The sequence below is a fragment of the Hemiscyllium ocellatum genome, chromosome 34, assembly GCF_020745735.1.
Source record: "Hemiscyllium ocellatum isolate sHemOce1 chromosome 34, sHemOce1.pat.X.cur, whole genome shotgun sequence".
Classification (NCBI taxonomy): Eukaryota; Metazoa; Chordata; class Chondrichthyes; order Orectolobiformes; family Hemiscylliidae; genus Hemiscyllium; species Hemiscyllium ocellatum.
In genome coordinates, this window is record NC_083434.1 from 5,649,417 (window position 1) to 5,673,680 (window position 24,264).

The window sequence follows — 24,264 nt, forward strand, 5'->3', positions numbered from 1 at the left end:
AAGCAGAATGGTGTGTTGTTTCCCTGGGTGCCAGGATCAAGGATGTCTCAGAAATGTGCAGAATGTTCTCACGGGGGAGAGGGGCCAGCAAGAGGTCATTGTCCACATTGGAACCAACAACATAGGAAGGGGAAAGGTTGAGATTCTGAAGGGAGAGTAGAGAGTTAGGCAGAAATTTAAAAAGGTCCTCGAGAGTAGTAATATCTGGATTACTCCCAGTGCTACAAGCTAGTGAAGGCAGGAATAGGAGGATAGAGCAGATGAATGCATGGCTGTGGAGCTGGTGTATGGGAGAAGGATTCACATTTTTGGATCATTGGAATTTGTTTTGGGGTAGAAGTGACCTGTACATGAAGGATGGATTGCACCTAAATTGGAAGGGAACTAATATACTGTCAGGGAAATATGCTACAACTGCTCGGGAGGATTTAAACTAGTAAGGGGTGTGTGTGTGTGTGTGTGTGTGAGAGAGACCCAGGAGATAATGAGGAAATAGATCTATCTGTGACTGGTACAGTTGAGAACAGAAGTGAGTCAAACACTCGGCAGGCAGGGTCAAGGTCGGACTAATAAATTAAACTGCATTTATTTCGATGCAAAGGGCCTATCAGGGAAGGTTGATGAACTCAGGGCATGGGTTAGGAAAATGGGACTGGGATATCATAGCAATTACAGAAACATGGCTCAGGGATGGCCAGGACTGGCAGCTTAATGTTCCAGGATACAAATGCTACAGGAAGGATAGAAAGGGAGGCAAGAGAGGAGGGGGAGTGGCATTTTTGATAAGGGATAGCATTACAGGTGTGCTGAGGGAGGATATTCCCAGAAATACATCGAGGGAAGTTATTTGGGTGGAACTGAGAAATAAGAAAGGGATGATCACCTCATTGGGATTATATTATAGACCCCCTAATAGTCAGAGGGAAATTGAGAAACAAATTTGTGAGGAGATCTCAGCTATCTGTAAGAATAACAGGACTGTTATGGTAGGGGATTTTGACTTTCCAAACATAAACTGGGACTGCCATAGTGTTAAAGGTTTATATGCATACAAGACAATTTTCTGATTCAGTATGTGGATGTACCTACTAGAGAAGGTGCAAAATTTGACCTACTCTTGGGAAATAAGACAGGGCAGGTGACTGAGGTGTCAGTGGGGGGGGAGCACTTTGGATTTAAAATAGTGATGGAAAAGGATAGACCAGATCTAAAAGTTGAAGTTCTAAATTGGAGAAAAGCCAATTTTGATGGTATTATGCAAGAACTTTCAAAAGCTGAATTGGGGGAGATGTTCGCAGGTCAAGGGACGGCTGGAAAATGGGAAGCCTTCAGAAATGAGATAACGAGAATCCAGAAAAAGTATATTCCTGTCAGGGTGAAAGGAAAGTCTGGATGACTAAAGAAATTGAGGGTTTGGTTAAGAAAAATAAGGAAGCAAATGTTAGGTATAGACAGGATAGATCGAGTGAATCCTTAGAAGAGTATAAAGGCAGTGGATACTTAAGAGGGAAATCAGGAGGGCAAAAAGGGGGCATGAGAAAGCTCTGGCAAATAGAGTTAAGGAGAATCCAAAGGGTTTTTACAAATACATTAAAGGACAAAAGGGTAACGAGGGAGAAAATAGGGCCCCTCAAAGATCAGCAAGATGGCCTTTGTGTGGAGCTGCAGAAAATGAGGGAGATACTAAATGAGTATTTTGTATCAGTATTTACTGTGGAAAAGGATATGGAAGATATAGACTGTAGGGAAATAGATGTGACATCTTGCTGGATGTCTTGAAATGGGTAAAGGTGGATAAATCCCCAGGACCTGATCAGGTGTACTCGAGAACTCTGTGGGAAGCTAGAGAAGTGATTGCTGGGCCTCTTGCTGAGATATTTGTATCATTGATAGTCACAGGTGAGGTGCCGGAAGACTGGAGGTTGGCAAACGTGGTGCCACCGTTTAAGAAGGGCAGCAAGGACAAGCCAGGGAACTATAGACCAGTGAGCCTGACTTCGGTGGTGGGCAAATTGTTGGAGGGAATCCTGAGGGACAGGATGTACATGTATTTGGAAAGGCAAGAACTGATTCGGGATAGTCAACATGACTTTGTGCGTGGGAAATCATGTCTCACAAACTTGATTGAGTTTTTTGAAGAAGTAACAAAGAGGATTGATGAGGGCAGAGCAGTAGATGTGATCTGTATGGAGGGATGTGGGCCGGGTGCTGGCAGGTGGGACTAAATTGAGTTGGGATATCTGGTCAGCATGGACGGGTTGGACCGAATGGTCTGTTTCCATGCTGTACATCTTTATGACTCTATGAGTAAGGTAAGAGTGAACATTGGACCACTGCAAAACTAGGCTGGAGACATAGGAATGGGGAACAAAGAAATGGCATAGAAACTAAATAGGTACTTTGCATCAGTTTTAACAAAGGAAGACACTAGCAACATACCAGAACTTCAAGAGAGTCAGAGGGCAGAAAGAGGGATAGTGGCCATCACTAAAGAGAAGGTGCTGGAAAGCTAAAAGGTCTGATGGTGGATAAATCATCTTTAAGAGATGGATTACACCCAGAGTTCTGAAGGAGATAGCTGAGGAGATTATAAAGACCATGGCAGTGATCGTTCAAGAATCACTGAATCAGGGAGGGTCCCAGAGAACTGGAAATTGGCTAGTGTAACACCTTAGTTTAAGAGGAGAGGGAGGTAGAAAATAGGAATTTAGAGGCTGAATGGCCTGACCTTGATCGCTGATAAAATTTCAGTGTCTATTATTAAAGATGAGATTGCAAGAGTACTTGGATGGTAAAATAGAGCTGAGTCAGCACAATTTTGTCAAGGGGAGGTCATGCCTGACAAATCTATGAGAAAGTAACAAGCAAGTTAGACAAATAGGAGCCAGTGAATATGATCTGTTTGGATTTCCAGAATGCCTTTGACAAGGAGTTGCACAGGAGGCTGCTAAATAAGGTAAGAGCCCATAGTGTTAAGGGCAAGGTACTGACATGGATAAAGGATTGGCTGACTGGCAGAGGACAGTGTGTGGGATAAAGGTGTCTTCAGGAAGACTAGTAGAGTTTCACAGACATCTCATGGTGACTTCATGCTGGAGCTAGAAGATTAGATTCCCTACAGTGTGGAACCAGGCCATTTGGCCCAACAAGCGCACACGGACCCTCCACACAGTAACCCACCTAGACCTATTCCATCTGAATGATGCACCTAACACTATGGGCAATTTAGTATGGCCAATCCATCTGACCTGTAGAGCTTTGGATTGTGAGAGGAAACCCACGCAGACACGGGGAGAATGTACAAACTCCACACAGACAGTCGCCCGAGGCAGGAATTGAACCTGGGTCCCTGGTGCTGTGAGGTAGCAGGGCTAACCACTGAGCCACCGTGCTGCCACATTGTCAAAGGAGGGTCCGAGAAGACTGAGATGGAAAGTTGGAAAATGAGAATAAACAAATACTAGTATGGTTTTGGAAGGAAGGAGAAGTGATAGCAAAGGGTGTCCTCAGTGGAAACAAAGAAAGGAAGCAGTGAACTGCGTCTGTGAAACGTTGCAATATTATAATTTGTGAAATGAACTGGGAGAGTGGAATCCTTACAGGGTGTAGAGTGCAGGAAGGACAATCAAAGTTACTGTGTGAGTGAATGAGGTTGTAACGATTATTGGTTGACAGCCAATCACCAAAGATGAAGACCAGGAAGTCACAGAGATGTACAGCATGGAAACAGACCCTTTGGTCCAACCCGTCCATGCCGACCAGATATCCCAACCCAATCTAGTCCCACCTGCCAGCACCCGGCCCATATCCCTCCAAATCCTTCCTATACATATACCCATCCAAATGCCTCTTAAATGTTGCAATTGTACCAGCCTCCACCACACCCTCTGGCAGCTCATTCTAGACACGTACCACCCTCTGCGTGAAAAAATTGCCCCTTAGGTTTCTTTTATATCTTTCCCCTCTCACCCTAAACCTATGCCCTCTAGTTCTTGACTCCCTGATTCCAGGGAAAAGACCTTGTCTATTTACCCTATCCATGCCCCTCATAACTTTGTAAAAAGGTGTAATCAGAGATGGCCTACAGGAAGGTAAAAGACTGGTGGAAATTGAAGGCAAAATTGATCAGACTTTCTAGTTCAGACTGAGACGGAAATGTAAGTGATACAGTCACCAATGTCCTGGGAAAAGAGGTGAGGAACAAGGCTTGATTGACACTGCAATAGTGTGTGCCACACCTTTCTCAAAATGACTACCACAGCTAGGATCCATCAAGTACCCATAGCAATATATTTTCACTAGCACTGGATCACTATATCTCAAAGGTGTCCTGCTCTATAAGCCTCACTTCATGGCTTGTCTTATGTAACAAAAATCTACTTTTTCTTTAAGGTTTGAAAGATTAAATGATTCAACAACTGATATGTATCAAAATTCCTCTAGCTCATTCCCCTCTGTGATTGTATTTTTTTTTCCATATGTACCCTTTGACCTTTTTCCCCTCTGGACCTGAACAGTCTGCTCTTAGCAAAGGCTTCAGGACCATTCCCTCAATTCTACTTCAAAGAATTTCGAAATCCTAAACTCATCTTCTATTGCCTTTGCTAACTTCATTTTGCTTAGAGTCTCACTCCCATGCAGAGGACCCCTTCGTCTGTCTCCAATGTTATTTCTCCCCACAGAACTCCCTCTAGCTTCTTTCTCACTTTTGATCCTTTAAGTGAGAACTGGTGTGACATCAGCTCATCACTTTACTGTAACCGATCTCACCTGAACTTGCATCATTCTGTTCTCTCAGGTCTAATGCTAATATTGCCATCAAATCTGCTGACAGGGTTGATGCTGTAATTGTCTGGTGGTCCAACCTTGAATAGCAGCAGCTGAAGGTCAACTCTCTGACACTAGCTCCCGTCTTTCCAGTCAAAGATCAAAGACACCATCACAAACAAGTCATTGTTTCCTAGATAGTTACTAACCTCTTCTCTAGAGATCCTGTTTTCATGGCTTCCGATTTCATATCTCCAGACCTCCAACCTCTTATTTCTACCTCTATTTTTCTATACCTTGATTAAGTGAATGTTACTCTGATAGAAGTTTAATTAGACGTCCTCAGGACATCTTTTGTTATTTTACTTGTCTCAAGGTTAACTTACTCTGATATTTTATCCTTTGTCATTTAATCTCTGTTGCCCTCAGTGTGATAACAAATCTTCCATTTCACTCTTTTCCACATGCTCCAGCCTTTCAGTTGTTCAAACATTTCTAACTTTTCACCATTCTAATGTTTTAATTTCTGATTTCCATCATCTGTGGTGATTTTACTTCAGCAAGAGAAACCGATTGCCTCTTAAGTACAGAAAATGCCTTAAAAATCTGTGACTGAAAGATCTGTTCTGTGGCTATGAGCATTCTTCCAATTAAATGTACTGCCATTACATGGAAGCTAAACGCTGGAGCCTTTATTTGATTTGAAGGCTTCTTGACAAGGTTCATGCTTTCTTCTCATGGTTGCACTTCACACTGTGACTCAGTGTTGTTTGGATACTGTGATGCCTGAAAGCATACTTCCTGAAGATTGTAAAACTGCTTTAATCACCAAAGATCCTTCCGCAATTTTTTTTTTGGAAAGGGAGAAAGCTGGAAGTCTGAAATGCAGAGCCGGTCAGTTAGTCTGCATTTGTGAACTGCAATGACCCATGTGCTAGTAAAACCCTGAGTTTTCTTTTGTGTGGTGTCCCACTAAAATTGAAATGTGTTGGGAAGTATTTTGATAGGTGGTGAACGAATTTCCCGATGACAATATCATTTGGTGTGAGGAAGTGCCCATGTGACCTGTGGTTGCCACAAGGATGAAAAAACTTAATTGCAGTGTCTCAGCCTTTTCTTTTTGTTTTGGAGAAATTTCTAGTCTACTGAAATACCAAATGAAACCTTATTTTTGGCAAACTCTCTGTAAATTCTGGTGCTGAAACCAGTCTCGGAGAATAGGGCAGAGACTGCATTGTCTATGTTTTGTGGTAGAAAACGGGCACTCATGGAAGACAGCTCGAGAGAAGCCTGGAGGAGCTGAGCAAGAGCCATTCCTACTATTTCACCACATCCAAAGTTTTACCTGCACATCCACCAATATCATTTATTGTATCCGTTGCTCCCGATGCGGTCTCCTCTACATTGGGGAGACTGGCGCCTCCTAGCAGAGCGCTTTAGGGAACATCTCCGGGCCTCCTTCACCGCCGCTCCCTCACCACCAGATGCCTGGAGGAAGAACGCCTCATCTTCTGCCTCGGAACATTTCAATGTGGACTTCAACAGCTTCCTCATTTCCCCTTCCCCCACCTCACCCTAGTTCCAAACTTCCAGCTCAGCACTGTCGCCATGACTTGTCTGGACTTATCCTACCTGCCTATCTCCTTTTCCACCTATCCACTCCACCCTCTCCTCCCTGACATATCACCTTCATCCCATCTCCCACTCTCCTATTGTACTCTTCTTTCTCCCCACGCTCACCCTCCTCTAACTTATCTCTCCACAGGGTAGATTTTACAATTGGGGGAAGGGAAATTACGATGCTGTAAGACAGGATTTGAGGAGCATAGGCTGTCAGGGAAGGATGTGGTGGAAATGTGGAACTTTTTCAAGGAGCAGATACGACACGTCCTTGATATGTATGTACCTATCAGGCAGGAAAGAAATGGTCGTGTGAGGGAGCGTTGGTTGACGAGGGAGGTTGAATGTCTAGTAAAGAGGAAGAAGGAGGCTTACATAAGGTTGAGTAAACAGGCAATGGAGGGATACAGGATAGCCAGAAGGGACCTGAAGAAAGGGATTAGGAGAGCTAAGAGAGGGCATGAAAAATCCTTGGCGGATAGGATCAAGGATAACCCCAAGGCATTTTATGCGTATGTGAGAAACATGAGAATGACGAGAACGAGGGTAGGTCCGATCAAGGACAGTAGTGGGAGATTGTGTATTGAGTCGGAAGAGATAGGAGAGGTCTTGAACGAGTACTTTTCTTCAGTATTTACGAACGAGAGGGACCGTATTGTTGAAGAGGATAGTGTGAAACGGACTGGTAAGCTAGAAGAGATACTTGTTAGGAAGGAAGATGTGTTGGACATTTTGAACAACTTGAGGATAGACAAGTCCCCCGGGCCTGACGGGATATATCCTAGGATTATGTGGGAATCAAGGTCTTGCCTTACAAGTCTTATTGAATTCTTTGAGGAGGTGACCAAGCATGTGGATGAGGGTAGAGCAGTGGATGTAGTGTACATGGATTTCAGTAAGGCATTTGATAAGGTTCCCCATGGTAGGCTTATGCGGAAAGTCGGGAGGCATGGGATAGAGGGAAACTTGGCCAATTGGATTGAAAACTGGCTAACCGGTCGAAGACAGAGTGGTGGTAGATGGTAAATATTCAGCCTGGAGCCCAGTTACAAGTGGAGTTCCGCAGGGATCAGTTCTGGGTCCTCTGCTGTTTGTAATTTTTATTAATGACTTGGATGAGGGAGTCGAAGGGTGGGTCAGTAAATTTGCAGATGATACGAAGATTGGTGGAGTTGTGGACAGTGAGGAGGGCTGTTGTCGGCTGCAAAGGGACTTAGACATGATGCAGAGCTGGGCTGAGGAGTGGCAGATGGAGTTCAACCCTGCCAAGTGTGAGGTTGTCCATTTTGGAAGAACAAATAAGAATGCGGAATACAGGGTTAACGGTAGAGTTCTTAGTCAGGTGGAGGAACAGAGGGATCTTGGGGTCTATGTACATAGATCTTTGAAAGTTGCCACTCAGGTGGATAGAGCTTGTAAGAAGGCCTATGGTGTATTAGCGTTCATTAGCAGAGGAATTGAATTCAAGAGTCGTGAAGTGATGTTGCAGCTGTACAGGACTTTGGTTAGGCCACATTTGGAGTATTGTGTGCAGTTCTAGTCGCCTCACTTTAGGAAAGATGTGGAAGCTTTGGAGAGGGTGCAGAGAAGATTTACCAGGATGTTGCCTGGAATGGAGAATAGGTCGTACGAGGACAGGTTGAGAGTTCTCGGCCTTTTCTCGTTGGAACGGCGAAGGATGAGGGGTGACTTGATAGAGGTTTATAAGATGATCAGAGGAATAGATAGAGTAGACAGTCAGAAACTTTTTCCCCGGGTACAACAGAGTATTACAAGGGGACATAAATTTAAGGTGAAGGGTGGAAGGTATAGGGGAGATGTCAGGGGTGGGTTCTTTACCCAGAGTGTGGTGGGGGCATGGAATGCGCTGCCCGTGGCAGTGGTAGAGTCAGAATCATTGATGACCTTTAAGCGGCAATTGGATAGGTACATGGATGGGTGTTTAATCTAGGCTAGATGTTCGGCACAACATCGTGGGCCGAAGGGCCTGTTCTGTGCTGTATTGTTCTATGTTCTATGTTTCAGGCTTTCTGACTTTATTCCTGATGAAGGGCTTTTGCCCGAAACGTCGATTTCGCTGCTCCTTGAATGCTGCCTGAACTGCTGTGCTCTTCCAGCACCACTGATCCAGAATCTGGTTTCCAGCATCTGCAGTCATTGCTTTTACCTCCTGTTGTCAGAGCCCATTCCCGATTTAGAAGGGAATCGTTGCAGATTCTGTACCATCAGGATTGTCATGAGCTGAGTGAGGGAGGGTTTGTAATTGGGCACCTTGTCTGTGAAAACTGTGTTCAAGGACTTTAGACCGAATATGCTAATGTGCCCTGAGGACTGAAATGGTTGCATGGTGAGTGAGAGATCCTGCAAAATGAAAACCAAGTTGGAAAAACAGAGATCATACAGCTACAAAGGAAGTAACAAGAGTGCCTGTAATCTTTGTTGTACTATCTGAAATAAAGTTTATCTTTTTGAAATATTGGACATATCCTTAGTTTTAAAAGCTCTACTACCATAAACTAACCAAAATCAATATGTTTAAAGCATTATTGAAATAAGATCAAGTTGAAGCTCTCTCGGTGATTTTGCTTCCAACTGACATTGTCGATATTCCTTTTTTAAAAAAAATAGATTTCTACAGTCATCGTAACAAAAGTGAAAGTCATAGAGCCATAGAGATGTACAGCATGGAAACAGACCCTTCGGTCCAACCTCTCCACGCCGACCAGATATCCCAACCCAATCTAGTCCCACCTGCCAGCACCCGGCCCATATCCCTCCAAACCTTTCCTATTCATATACCCATCCAAATGCCTCTTAAATGTTGCAATTGTACCAGCCTCCACCACTTCCTCTGGCAGCTCATTCCTTACACGTACCACCCTCTGCGGGAAAAAGTTGTCCCTTAGGTCTCTTTTATATCTTTCCCCTCTCACCCTAAACCTATGCCCTCTAGTTCTGGATTCCCCAATCCCAGGGAACAGACTTTATCTATTTATCCTATCCATGCCCCTCAATTTTGTAAACCTATTTAAGGTCAGCCCTCAGCCTCCGACGCTCCAGGGAAAACAGCCCCAGCCTGTTCAGCCTCTCCCTATAGCTCAAATCCTCCAACCCTGGCAACATCCTTGTAAATCTTTTCTGAACCCTTTCAAGTTTCACAACATCTTTCCGATAGGAAGGAGACCAGAACTGAATGCAATATTCCAACAGTGTCCTAACCAATGTCCTGTACAGGTGCAGCATGACCTCCCAACTCCTGTACTCAATACTCTGACTAATAAAGGAAAGCATACCAAATGCCGCCTTCACTATCCTATCTACCTGTGACTCCACTTTCAGAAAGCTATGAACCTGCACTCCAAGGTCTCTTTGTTCAGCAACACTCCCTAGGACCTTACCGTTAAGTATATAAGTCCTGCCAAGAGTTGCTTTCCCAAAATGCAGCACCTCGCATTTATCTGAATTAAACTCTATCTGCCACACCTCAGCCCATTGGCCCATCTGGTCCAGATCCTGTTGTAATCTGAGGTAACTCTCTTCGCTGTCCACTACACCTCCAATTTTGGTGTCATCTGTAAACTTACTAACTGTACCTCTTATGCTCGCATCCAAATCATTTATGTAAACGACAAAAAGTAGAGGACCCAGCACCGATCCTTGTAGCACTCCACTGGTCACAGGCCTCCAGTCTGAAAAACAACCCTCCACCACCACCCTCTGTCTTCTACCTTTGAGCCAGTTCTGTATCCAAATGGCTAGTTCTCCCTGTATTCCATGAGACCTAACCTGGCTAATCAGTCTCCCACGGGGAACCTTGTCGAACGCCTTATTGAAGTCCATATAGATCATATCTGCTCTGCCCTCATCAATCCTCTTTGTTACTTCTTCAAAAAACGCAATCAAGTTTGTGAGACATGATTTCCTACGCACAAAGCCACGTTGACTATCCCGAATCAGTCCTCGTCTTTCCAAAGGGCAGAATATCAACTTGAATGTGTAACTTGCTTCAGTTCTGATGAAATGTGCACAGAAGAGAGAGTCCGTCTGACTTGGGGAAATGTGTGATGGATGGTTCAGCAAGAAAAAAGCTCAGTTGGGAAGTCTGAGGTTAGTAACGTCCAAACTGCACAGGGTGCATTCCCCATCCAGGCAGTTCCCATACTAGTAATCCTCAGGGGTCTACGTGTAACAAGGATGGTGCACATTAAATTCAGCTACACCTTGAACTGGTAAACTGAGTCAATGCAATGCATTCTTCTGAAAAAATAAAGCCCCTTTGTTAATGGTAATATTTAAGCAGATTTAGTATCCAATAATTATTACATGTAATTGCTCCTAAGATGTCCACTGAAAGGTGCTCTGGAAATCAAAGCTTTTCTGATCTCATGGAGATTAGCAGATATGTAATTTTAATGGAGACCGTGCTGCTCTACTCTGTATCTAAAGAGTACTATATCATTTCTGAGGAGTGTATGATGGAACTATGTACAAGGTTTTTTTTCAGCATCTAATCAGTGTTGTAAATGCAGGACAGGGGCATTGAAGGTTCAAGCAGAATGGTGCAAATATAGAGCAGTACTGACACCAAGTGACAAATGCACATGGACCAGCAGAAGTGGTGGATACATAGCATGCATGTGCAATCGTTCCTGTTCATGTCAGGAGAATCATCTTCACTTCATCAATCTGAAGGCCTGTCCAGGAACTGGACAAATATCATGGCCACGCCCCTTGGCTGAGCAAAGCTACTGGGAGCAAAATGCAGACAGTCTTCCTGATCATAACAACTGGGAATAATGGATTGTGGCCCCTCACTACCATATACATCAAAACAAGAGATCCCAGCTTTCTGTGTATGGCTATGAACTGATCTTCTCTGAATTCTCAGCATTTCTTCCTATTTGGTTTTTCTATTTTGAGCACCTGAGAATGAGCATAACAACTTTCACACCAAAACAAACATGCTGATCAATGTCTTGTGAGAATGTTGCAAAGGAAGTGTTTTCTGACTCTGTTTGACAATGTTGATTTTTAGAAGTTGAAAGGAAAAAGTACTGAAAATGTTTAAATACACAGTATCCCCATCCCCATCTGTACAGTACTGTCAGCTGTTGTGGACCTTTTGTCAGAATCATGCAGCTCACTAACACAGCATTTGACCCATTGGCTGGGGCCAGTGAGAAGCCTATAGAAGTGAGATAGCTAGAGTTTTTAGATTACTTACAGTGTGGAAACAGGCCCTTCGGCCCAACAAGTCCACACTGACCCACCGAAGCGCAACCCACCCATACCCCTACATTTGCCCCTTACCTAACACTACAGGCAATTTAGCATGGCCAATTCACCTGACTCGCACATCTTTGGACTGTGGGAGGAAACCGGAGCACCCGGAGGAAACCCACGCAGACACGGGGAGAACGTGCAAACTCCACACAGTCAGTCGCCTGAGGCGGGAATTGAACCCGGGTCTCTGGCGCTGTGAGGCAGCAGTGCCACCCACTATATGTTCAACGTCTATATGTTGCTGTGAAGGTGAAAGGTAAGGTTGGCAGGAATATACTGGATGAAGAGAGGTATTGAGGCTTTGACCACAAGAAAAGGAGATATGACTCCGGAACAGGCAGCTGGGATCAAGGGAATTCCTGGAGGTCTGTAGGGGATCCAGGAGTTTACTGAAGGAGAAAGTCAGGACAGTGAAAAAGGGGCCTTGGCTGAGAAGACTAGGGTGAATCCAAAGGGGTTTTTTAAAGTATACTAAAGGAAAAAGAATAACCAGAGAGAGAATAGGGCTCCTCAAGGGCCAAAAGTGGACATGTATGTGTGGAACCGCAGGAGAAGGGCAGGGTCCTCAATGAATATTTCTCCTCTGAGTTTACCATGGAGAAAGACGAGACGACTTGTGAACTTGAAGTTTGTGGTCATACCTTGGGCACAGTCCATATCACAGTACAGGTGGTGTTGGATGTATCAGAATGTATGAAGTTGGACAGGAACTAAACGGGAGCGAATGGAGAATAGCCTGGGAAGGTAAGAGATATAAAAAATTACCTTGTAGATTTGGGACCAGCGCTAAGCAGAAGTGAACAGAGAGCAGCCTGGGAAGGTAAGTGATTGATTGAGGGTTTCAACTGAGGGGAAACTGAAGGGTGATGTCATGGGAAGGCTGTGATTTGATTGGCTAATAAGGGGTCTGCTAAATTTGAACTTATGTTAAATTGAATCTTGTTCATTTATTGGTTACAACTTGCATACAAAAAACAGTTAACAATAAAAAAGAAGAAAACTAATTTAACAAAATAAGGATGGAGGGTCAGGTGATGTGAGAGCTGGTGAACCCCATACTGGTTCCCAGTGACTATGTCCATAGTAAACATTGGTTGCTTGGAGAACTCCGGCCCAGAGTGGATGAGCTGGAGTCTGAGCTTCAAACGTTATAACACATCAGGGAGAGGGGGAGTTATCTGGACGCAGTGTTTCAGGAGACAATCTCAACCCTTAAACTAACCAACTCAAATTCAGTCAGTGTTCAAAGACAGGAGGGTGTGGCTGTGCATGAGGCAGTTAGAGGGATCGAGGAGATAGAGTTGCAGCAGCCTTAGCCCCTGCCTTTGTGCAACAGGTTCAAAAGTTTTGCTCCCATGTGGATGGGAATGGGGACTGCAGGGAGGATGAGTCAACTGACCGCAGCACCATGCGTGCAGAGATAGAGGCAACCATGGCTGACCTAGGGATGTCAGGGATAGTATAAAATCAAAAGAGAAAGCATATAATGTGGCACAAGACAGTGAGAAACCAGAGGATTGGGAAGCTTATAAAGACCAACATGGGGGCAACCACAAAAAAGATTAAAAATGAGGGTAAGCTAGCCAGTAATATAAAGGAAGACTGTAAGAGTTTCTTTAGATATATAATGGGCAAAAGAGAGGCAAAGTGGACAGTGGGCTGCTGGAAAATGATGCTGGAGAGAAAGTAGTGGGGAAGAAAATGGCTGAAGAACTGAATAATTATTTCATGCCTGTCTTTATGGTGGAAAACATGAGTAATATGCTAAAAATTCAAGTGAGGTGGCAGAGTTGAGCATGGTGGCCATCACCAAGGAGAAGGTGCTAGTAAACTGAATCACTTGGAGGTGGAATAAATCACCTGGATAGCTGAATTACATCCCAGAATTCTAAGGGGGATAGCTGAAGAGATAGAGGTGTTAGTGGTAATCTTTCAGGAATCAATAGAATGAGGACTGGAAAATGCTAACGTGACACCCCTGTTTAAAAAGGGTGTAATGCAAAATATGGAAAATTACAGACCTATTAGCCCAACTTCAGTCTGGGTAAGGTCCTGGAATCCATTGTGATGGATTGTGATTGGAAGTGTATGGTAAAATAGGGCAAAGTCAGCATAGTTTCATCAAGGGAAGGTCATGCTTGACAAATCTGCTAGAACTCTGAGGAAGTAATGTGCAGGTTGGACAAAGGAGAACCAGTCCTACCTGGACTTCGAGAAGGTCTTTGACAAGGTGCGACACAGGAGACTACCGAGCAAGATAAGGGCCCATGGTGTTAGAGGCAAGGTGCTAGCATAGATAGAAGCTTGGCTGTCTGGCAGGAAGCAGAGAGTGGGGATAAAAGGGCCCTTCTCAGGATGGCAGCTGGTGACAAGTGTTGTTCCGCAAGGCACAGTGTTGGGACCACAACTTTTTACTTTATACATTATCAAACTAGATGAAGGAACTGAGGGCATTCTGGCTAAGTTTGCAGATAATACAAAGATAGGTCGAGGGAAGGGTAGCATTGAGAAGACAGGAGACTGCAGAAGGATTTGGACAGTTTAAGAGAGTGGGCACATAGAGTACAACCTAGGAAAGTTTGAGGAAGAATAGTAGCATGGGCTATTTTCTAAATGGGGAGAAAATTCAGAAGTCTGAAGTGCAAAGAGACTTGGGAGTTCTAGTCCAGGATTCTCTCAAAGATAAACTTGCAGGTTGAGTCAGTAGTTAGGAAGGCAAATACAATGATAGCATTTATTTTGAGAGGACTTGAATATAAAAGCAGGGATGAACTTCTGAGGCTCTATAAGGCTGTGGTCAGACCAGGTTTGGAGTATTGTCTGCAATTTTGGGCCCCATATCTCAGGAAGGATGTACTGGCCCTGGAGCATGTTCAGAGGAGGTTCACGAGAATTGTCCCAGGAATGAAAAGCTTAACATATGAGGAACATTTGAAAGCTGACTGTACTCTATGGAGTTTAGAAGGATGAGCGGGCACCTAATTGAAACTTACAGAATATTGAATGGCCTGGACACAGTAGATGTTGGGAAGATATTTCCATTGGTAGGAGAGACTAGGAACCGAGGGTACAGCCTTAGAGTAAAGGGAAGACCTTTTAGAACGGGAATAACGAGAAACTTCTTTAGCCAGACAGTGGGGAATCTATGGAATTCATTGCCACAGAAAGCTGTGGAGGCCAGGTCATTGAGTGTATTTAAGACTGAGGTCGATAGGTTCTTGAGTATCAAGGGTTACAGGAGAATGAGGTCGAGAAACCTAACAGCCATGATTGAATGGCAGAGCTGACTTGATGGGCTGAATGGCCTAATTAATGCTCCTATGTCTTATGGTCTTAATCGCCTGGTCCTGACCAGATTTATCCAAGAACACTGCAAGAGGTTAGAGAAGAAATTATAGCGGTCTTGGCTGATATTTTTTGCATGATCTTTAACCACAGGTGAGATCCCTGGAGACTGGAGAGTACTGAATGTTGTGCCCTTATTCAAGAATGGCTGCAAAGAAAAACCTGGGAACTATAGACCAGTAAGCTTAACATCTGTGGTAGGTAAGTTATTGGAGAAAATTCAGAGGGATAAGATATACATGCATTTGGAAAGACAGGGTATGATTAGGAATAGTCGGTATGGCTTTGTGCATGGGAGATCATGCCTCACAAATTTGTAGAGTTCTTTGATGAAGTGACCAGGGAGGTTGAAGGCGGCAGGACAGGTGACATAGTCTCTATGATTTCAGTAAGGCCTTGGATAAGGTTCCACAGGGTAGACTGCTCTGGAAGGTTAGATCACATGGAATCCAGGGGAGTTGGCAAATTGGATACACAATTGGCTTGATGGTAGGAAGCAGAGGGTAATAGTGGAGGGATGCTTGTTGGACTGGAGGCATGTGACTAGTGAAGTGCAGAGGTCAGTGCTGGGCCCATTACTGTTTGTCATCAATGATTTGGATGAAAATGAACATGGCATGATTGGTAAATTTATTGATGACACTAAAAATAGGCAGTATTGTGGACAGTGAGGAAGGTTGCTGAAAATGTGTTGCTGGTTAAAGCACAGCAGGTCAGGCAGCATCCTAGGAACAGGAAATTCGACGTTTCGGGCCAGAGCCCTTCCGAAACGTTGAATTTCCTGTTCCTCGGATGCTGCCTGACCTGCTGTGCTTTAACCAGCAACACATTTTCAGCTCTGATCTCCAGCATCTGCAGACCTCACTTTTTACAGTGAGGAAGGTTATCAGAAGTTGTCGCAGGACAATTGATCAGATGGGTAAGTGTGTTGAGAAATGGCAAATGGAGTTTAATATAGCTAAGCACGAGATCTCACATTTTGGCAAGTCAAATCAAGGTAGGAGTTTCATGGTGAATGGTTGGGCCTTAATGAGTGTAGTGGAACAGAGGGACCTTGGAGTTCAGGTTCACAGTTCTCTGAAAGTGGAGTCACAAATAGATAGGACAGTGAAGAAGGGTTTTGACGCAGTGGCATTCAACAGTCAGAGCACCGAGTTTAGAAGTTGGGAAGTTATGTTGTAGTTATACAGGACATTGGGGAGACCACATTTGGAGTATTGTGTTCACTTTTGGTCTCCTTGCTATAGGAAGAATGTTATTAAACTGGAAAGAGTCAGAAGAAATTTCAAAGGACGCCAGCACTCAAGGGTCTGAGTTATAGGGAGAGGTTGGACAAGCTAGGACTTTTTCTTCAGGCCTGTAGGTGACCGAGGGGGGACTTTATAGAGGTGAATAAGATCGCGAGAGGCATGGATAGGGTGAATGCCCTCAGTCTTTTTCTCAGGGTTGGGGAATCAAGGACTAGAGGGCATCAGTTTAAGGTTAGAGAAGAAAGAATAAAAGGGAACCTGAGGGGCAACTTTTGTTTTACACAGAGGGTCATATGTATATGGAATGAGCTGCCAGCACAGTGTTTGAGGCTAGTACATTAACATTTAAAAAGCATTTGGACAAATACATGGATAGGAAAGGTTTAGAAGGATATGGGCCAAGTGCAGGGAAATGGGGTTAGTGTGGATGGACATTTTGGTCGGCATGGACCAGTTTGGGCCAAAGGGCTTGTCTCCGTGCTGTTGGTCTCTACGATTCCATGAACTCCAATTTTGTAACAACTGCAAACCTACTAACCATACCTTCTATGTTTACTCCAAATCATTTATGTAAATGGCAACATCTTTTACACGCAAATCTGAAAATCCTATATCCTGGCAAGTTGCATTGGGAGTCCTGTCTCTCTCTCTCACAATCAGGTCTCTGTGATTACAACATTGTGATTCCACATGCCAATGCATGTGTTTAACTCAAGTCTTCCCTCTCATACTCCTGGCATTAAAATAGAGATTATCTAGCCTCACCTTCCTCCCTTGAATCACAATATGGTGGAATCTCTCTGTCCTAGTTACTTTACTGTATTATGCTGTTTTTCCTTTATACTAATGCTTGGTGTCCCCTCCCACTGCTGAAATAATTTAAATTCCTCCCAAAACACTAGCAACCCTACCCGCAAGGATATTGGTTCAGACAGGAATTAACAATTGTTTCAGTTCATCCATGTATTCTTTGAATCTTGTGACTGCCTATGTACTGTCATTGCCAGCATGACTTCATACCATCCATGTTTCCTTTATTTAGATTCAGGCTCAGTCTCAGAGCCAACTACATACTCTACTCTTTATTGAAGAATTCTATCTTATTGACCTTTTCCCAAGAGATCCCACACAGCTAGATTGCTAATTAGTCATTCATCATTACACAATACCCTGTCAAAGATGGCCTGTTCTCTAGCTGGTGCCTCTATGTTTTGATCCAGAAAACCACCCTGTACATACTCCAGGAACAACTCCTCCACAGTATTATTACCGATTTAATTTATTCAATCTATATACAGATTAAAGTCTCTCATAATTATAGCTGTACTTTTATTACATTTCCTGTGTAATGTCTTCCCCAACATGGCATAAAAGAGTAAAGAAAAAAGTTACTGCTGTTATATTTGTATTTTTTTATATATTTGTAGCTACCTGACGAAGGAACAGCACTCTGAGATTTTAAACTTTCCCCAACATCACCACTACAGTTTGAGTTTATACCATTATTCTTTTCTAACCCTTGGTGTTTCTAAGTTCTACCCCTCTTAATTTCCTCTTCAACTAATAATGTTCATTTTGTCTGATCTTCCTAAAACCTGAATACCCCTGGATATTCAGTTCCCATCCCTGTCACCCTGCAGCTATATATGCATAATCCCATGGGATTGCAAATACTCTGCACATTAAGACTTTAGGGCCCCTTTATAATATTCTTAATCCCATTTGCATTATTTTGCACTGAGGTTTCAATTCTCTGCCTATCACTGCTTTTTCCCTATTCGATCTTTTGTTTTTGCCCTTGTTTCTCTCTTTTCTGTCTCGTTACATACGTTCCCATCCCTCTACCAGTTTAGAGGAAGTTCTCCCACCAGGGCACCAGATCCAGTCCTGTCCAGGTGCAACCAGTTTGTACTGGTCCTACCACCCCAGAACATGTTCCAATGTCCCAAGCATCTAAAATCACCCCCTCATACCATCTATCCAGTCATATATCCATCTTATATATCCTGCTATCTTTACTCTGACTAGCACTTGTCACTGGTGGCAAGTCTGAGATCACTATCTTTGAGATCCTACTTTTTAACTTGATTTCTAACTCCTTACATTCTGCTTTTAGGACTGCATCCCTTTTTTTAAAAAAAACTTATATAGTTGGTGTGTACTGATGTGTACCACAGCCACCGTCCCTCTTCAGAATGTCTTGTAGCCTCACCAAGACATCCTTGGTCCAAGCAACTGAGGCGATGTACCATCCTATTCAAGAAACATGGAGTGATTATGTTTTAATGTGATTTCTTAAGGAATTGCATTTATCCTGGTTGGACCTGGACAAGCCTGGAACTGATGCCCTGGTGGGAGTTTTTGCTAGTTTCATTGGAAGAATAGTGCAAATCTGGAGAATCTAGGCAGCAATATTTCTGCCCTTTTTCACATTGCTCACCTTTTCAGCACCCTTGCTCCAATATACTGTCATGTACATTCTGAAGCAGTCACTTCAGAATAAAGTTGACAGAATGTGTCTCATTGCAAGAAAGTGATACCTGATGAAAATAAAGTTGACTTAGCTGAGATTAAGAACCAATAGTATTGGGACTCTGCAAACACAGAAAATCTACCTGGAACCAGTCTTTATACACTGCTCTCCTGGGTGCACAAGCACGGAGTCCACTAGAAACAACCAAAGCAAACACATTTGTTAAGAATATTTGTTGGAAAAGCCTTTACAATTAATCCAACTGTCAATCCAATGGTCAGCCCTGAAGGATTTGTATCTTGGATACTGGTGACAACAAAGTCAGTCTCTGTAAGTAGCCCTACAGAAATATAACAGCAGTAATGTTTTCCTTACTCTTTCATGCCATGGCAGGAGGTTACAGGTAAGGTCAGCATTTGTTGACTATTCCCATTGTGTCAATGCTGTCATTACAGACACAGGAGTGCCACAGGTCTCAGTAAAAATTTTTTCTCAAGAATTTAGAGTTAAAGTTTATTCTATAAGTTTCATGTTAAATCTAAATGTGCACAAGTGTGCATCTTGTTAACATCCTGAAAGTTGAATGCTATGTCATAAAGACCAGTCTAACCTTAATGCTTGACAGTTAAATTGAAAATAAATTATTTAACTTTTGAAGGAAAGAGGTGACATAATTTCACAACTACAATGTATAATAGCAGAAGTGTACCTCTCATGGACCTGGTCAAAGAGACAATGTTCCATATGGTCCTGACTGAGGTAAGTGTAGATCGCATAAGTAAAGGACTACAAACAGTGAGTGACTTCTCCCAAAACAGAATTCAATTTCCAACAAAATCTTTTTGTACTGGGTTATGAGCACTGCTGCCACATAAATAAAATAATTCAAGATGATCCTACTCCTTTTATAAGGAATGGCAATGGTTTATGAAACTTCTTAGTTCCATTACCTGTATTCGGCCACACATCCAACATGTTTCTTCATGGCTGTATCAGAGCTCATTCCATAGAACAGTTTCATCTTTTTACCATTCCTCTCGATGATTTCTCCAGCACACTGATCGTGTCCTGCGAACATTCCTCCTAGCATCACAAAATCAGCTCCAGCCCCTGAAATCAGTACAAGAGAGTGGCTCAATTACACAGTGGCTTTTAATACCAATTGAAATCCTGGAATTCTCCATCTACCCAACTAAGGGAGCACCATCTCCGCAATGACTTTCCACCTCAGCAAAGTTAGAGATGGCAATAAATATGGCCTTGCCAGTGCTGCCCACATTCTGAGAGCAAATAAGTAAAATTACTCTCCTGTGCAGATTCCAGTCTCTTTCCGTTTGATTTGTGTTATTAAAAGAAAATAAAATCAAATGTGTGGCTGACCTAGAGTCCTTGCTGAATACTGAATCCTCTGCTGACCAAAGAAATGTTCTTTTAAAAAACACTGGTCATTTTTCCATATCCCTGGATAGAACTGTCGATCGCTTAATACTGTCACCAACTTTCCTCCTTCCAACACTCTCCATTACCCTTCCCGATAATAAGTGCTCTGTGCAAATGAATTTATTTGTCTTTCTGTGGTACAAAAAGAGTACTAAGGTGCTGTCACAATTTGCTCCTTAAAAGGTACTTTTTTTGCATTAAGCTTTTATGTTTTCTTTGGAGCCTCTTGTAACACTTTTATTCAGATGCTAATTAGAACGATTTGTTTAATTTGCAATATCCATGATAATGGAGGAAAAAAAAATCTATTCCAAGTCCTGAGGTTTAGTACTGCAGCACCCTCCAGTGGCAACAGAAACTAAGTCCCTCCACACATCAAAATTCAAGCACTTTGCTAACAACAAGCTATCTGCAACTTTGATACTTTACAACTCACCCTGGCAATAAAGAATCAGGTTTGGACATTAATTTTCTAATCCGTGTGAGTTTAGAAATGCATCATTTTGTCTTCTCTTTGCTTGCAACAATTTAAAGTTATGTAGTTTCTTTAACATATCAAGATGACACAAGATGTCAATACCAATTTAAAACAATATTGACATTGTTGAACTATAGAAGGCAATATCAGGGCAGATGACCATCAGCTTGGTCTAGCATTCTTAGAATGAGTATGTCAGTGGCACAGCAATCCCTAACTGATGAGCCACCTTCTTGAATCATTGCAGACCAGAAGGTATCAAATTGTAGATACATCTAGAGTACTGTTAGGAATGGAGTTTCCAGATATTTTATGCAGTGAAGGAACAGTGATAGATTTAGAAGTTAGGTTGATGTGTAACCTGGAGGCAATGTTGCAGCTGTGGAAGCACCCTTGTATTTGCTGCCCTTAATTGTCCTTCTAGGTGTTGGAGTTCATTGGTTTGGAAAATGCTCGAGTGTTGTTGAAACTAGACTCATCAAGCTGAAAAGAAGGAAGAGACTGAGAAAGAGCCAAGAGGTTGATGGCGATTATTGTAGAGTTTAGAGCTAACGGAATTGAAAGGATAGCCATCAATGGTTGCCCAATTAGAATGAATGGTATAGAAGAGGACGGATTTAGAGCAGCACAGATATTTTAAAGGCTTGCAGTGTTAGAGGAGGTTACAGAGATAAGGAGGTGTGAAACCATAAAGGAATTGGAAAATACGTAGATGGTGTTAAGCTTAAGGAGTTATTAGACTGGGAACTAATGTATTTGAACAAGCAGAGTGTTGGTGGCTTAACAGTAATATGCCAAAAATTCAAGTGAGGTGGCAGAGCCAAGTATGGTGGCCATCACCAAGGAGAAGATTTGCACAAGCACTGTCTTAAATAAATTGCCATTCAGGAGTGCTTTAGATCAGAACTCAGGAATGCAAGAAATCGGAACAAGAACAGTTCACAGAAGATGCTGAGCCTGCTCCACCATTCAGGTGGATCTCAGGCATCATCTCCTCTTTCTTACAGATTCTCCACACCTGTTGATTCTCAGAGCTGAAAATGTGTTGCTGGTTAAAGCACAGCAGGTTAGGCAGCATCCTAGGAACAGGAACCTGCACCCCCCAGGTCATCTCCTCTGCCCTGAAGCTCTTCAGCCACGTTCACCTTGACCTCCTTCCACCTATCACATCTCCATCGCCCCTCCCCCAAGTCCGTCCTCCCTACCTTTTATCTTAGCCTGCCTGGCACACTCTCCTCATTCCTGATGAAGGGCTCTGGCCCGAAACATCAAATTTCCTGTTCCTAGGATGCTGCCTAACCTGCTGTGCTTTAACCAGCAACACATTTTCAGCTCTGATCTCCAGCATCTGCAGACCTCACTTTTTACTTGTTGATTCTCTGAGACCAAACATCTGTCTACCGAGCGTTAAATAAATTCAACAATGGAACATCCATAACCCTATGGAGAGAAAATTCAAGCTCATTCTTAGAGTGAAAAAAATCTCATCTCTGTCCCAATGATTGGCCCTTATCCTAACACTGTTCCAATTGGTCTAAATTCTGCAACAAGGAAGGAACTATCTTTGTAATTTATCTTGTCAGACCTCTTAAGAATCTTGATTAGTGGTGCTGGAAGAGCATAGCAGTTCAGGCAGCATCCAAAGTGCAGCAAAATCGACGTTTCGGGCAAAAGCCCTTCATCAGGATTCCTGATGAAGGGCTTTTGCCCGAAATGTTGATTTCGCTGCACTTTGGATGCTGCCTGAACTGCTGTGCTCTTCCAGCACCACTAATCCAGAATCTGGTTTCCAGCATCTGCAGTCATTGTTTTTACCCTTAAGAATCTTGTCTCTTTCAATGAGATTACTTTTCACTTCTCTAAACTCAAAAGATGGGAGCCCAAATTACTCAGCCTGTCATCATTAATTAACCGTCATCTGCTCTAGTGAACATTCACTGTGGTGCTTTCAATGCAGCTATATCCCTCCTTAACGTTACAGGCCAAAACTGTACACAGCACTCAAAACTTCAAGATAACCACTGTATAAATGACAGTGCCAGCAGCAGATGAGCTGTGACAAAATCATGACTAATGAAGTGAAACAAAGGACTGCAGATGCTGGAGACCTGAAACAAAAACAGAAATTGCTGGCAAATTTCAGCCAGTCTGACAGCATCAGTGGGAAGAAAGAGGAGTTAATGTTTCTTCAGAGGAAGAAAGCTGAAGAAGAGTCACCGGACTCAAAACGTTAACTCTGCTTTCTCACCACAGATACTGCCAGGGCTGCTGAGTTTAGTCAGCAATTTCTGTTTTTGCTTTATGAGTGGGAAACTGACTCAATGGCTGGCGACAAAACATAGGGATGATGGGTAGGTTCTCAAATTGGCAAACCATGACCAACCTGTTTGCACAAGAATCTGCATTTAGGGCCTCAATTATTCACATTATTTATTAACAATTGGAATAATGGCATAGAAAGTCATCTATCCAAATTTGCTGATGACACAAACTTAGGTTAGCATTATAGACAATGTAGATGATAGCGTAAAATTACAAAGACATATTGACAGCCTAACTGAATGGGCATAACGGTGGCAGATAGAATTCAACATAAGTGTGAGGTTATCCATTTTGGACCAACAAATGATAGAGCAGGATACTTTCTAGATGGTATGAAGTTAAATACAGCAAATGTCCACAGAGACTTTGAGATTCGGGTGCATGAATCTTAAAAATGTCATGAACAGGTGCTGAAAATAATCAAGGCAGCTAATGGAATTCTGGCCTGTGTACTGAGAGGACTGGAGCACAACAAAGCAAAGGTTATGCTGCATTTGTACAAAACCCTGGCTGGACCCCAGTCAGAGTACTGTGATCAGATCTGGGCACCATAACTTTGGATGGAGTAAAACATAGGTTTACAAGATTGATATCTGGATTTCAGGAGTTAATTTATAAGGAAGATTATACAAATTAGGCACTAGATTTCTCTAGAATTTAAAAAGGTTACGGTGTGATCAGATCAAAGTTTTCATGATATTAACAGAAAAGACAGAGTAAATAACGATAAACTATTTCTATTTCTAGAACGAGGATGGATAGTCTGAGATTAAGGGCCAACTGTTCAGGCAAGATGTTAGGAAACACATCTATACACAAAGGGTGGTAGATGTTTGGAACTCTCATTCATAAATGATAGTGGATGCTAGATCAGTTGTTAATTTAAAATGTGAGGTAGATAAATTTTTGTCAAGCAAAGGTATTAAGGTATGCGGACCAAAGACAGTATCTGGGGATAGGCCACAGATCAGGCAAGATCTCATTGAAATGGTGGAATGGGTTCAAAGGGCTTAATGGCCTACTTCTGTTCCTATGAATTAGAGTTGCACAATATTGCAAAGGAGTTGATGGTGTGGACATGTACAGTCATAGACACGTACAGTACGAAAACAGACTCTTCGGTCCAACTCATCCATGCTGACCAGATACCCTAAATTAATCTAGTCCAACTTGCCAGCACTTGGGCCCACATCCCTCTAAACCCTTCCTATTCATATACCCATTCAGATGTCTTTCAAAATGTGTAATTGTACCAGCCTCCACCACTTCGCTCATTCCATTCACAC

General features: G+C 42.9%; 1 protein-coding gene across 2 annotated transcripts in view; it reads right to left on the reverse strand.

Annotated features, from left to right (window-relative positions):
• The window catches only part of LOC132832111 (GMP reductase 1), a 121,815-nt gene that overhangs the window by 11,344 nt on the left and 86,207 nt on the right, over positions 1 to 24,264 (reverse strand). For both annotated transcript variants that reach the window (XM_060849830.1, XM_060849829.1), the window contains one exon: positions 19,689 to 19,848. In XM_060849830.1, coding sequence (XP_060705813.1) covers positions 19,689 to 19,848 — 160 coding nt within the window. The remainder of the gene's footprint in view (positions 1 to 19,688; positions 19,849 to 24,264) is intronic.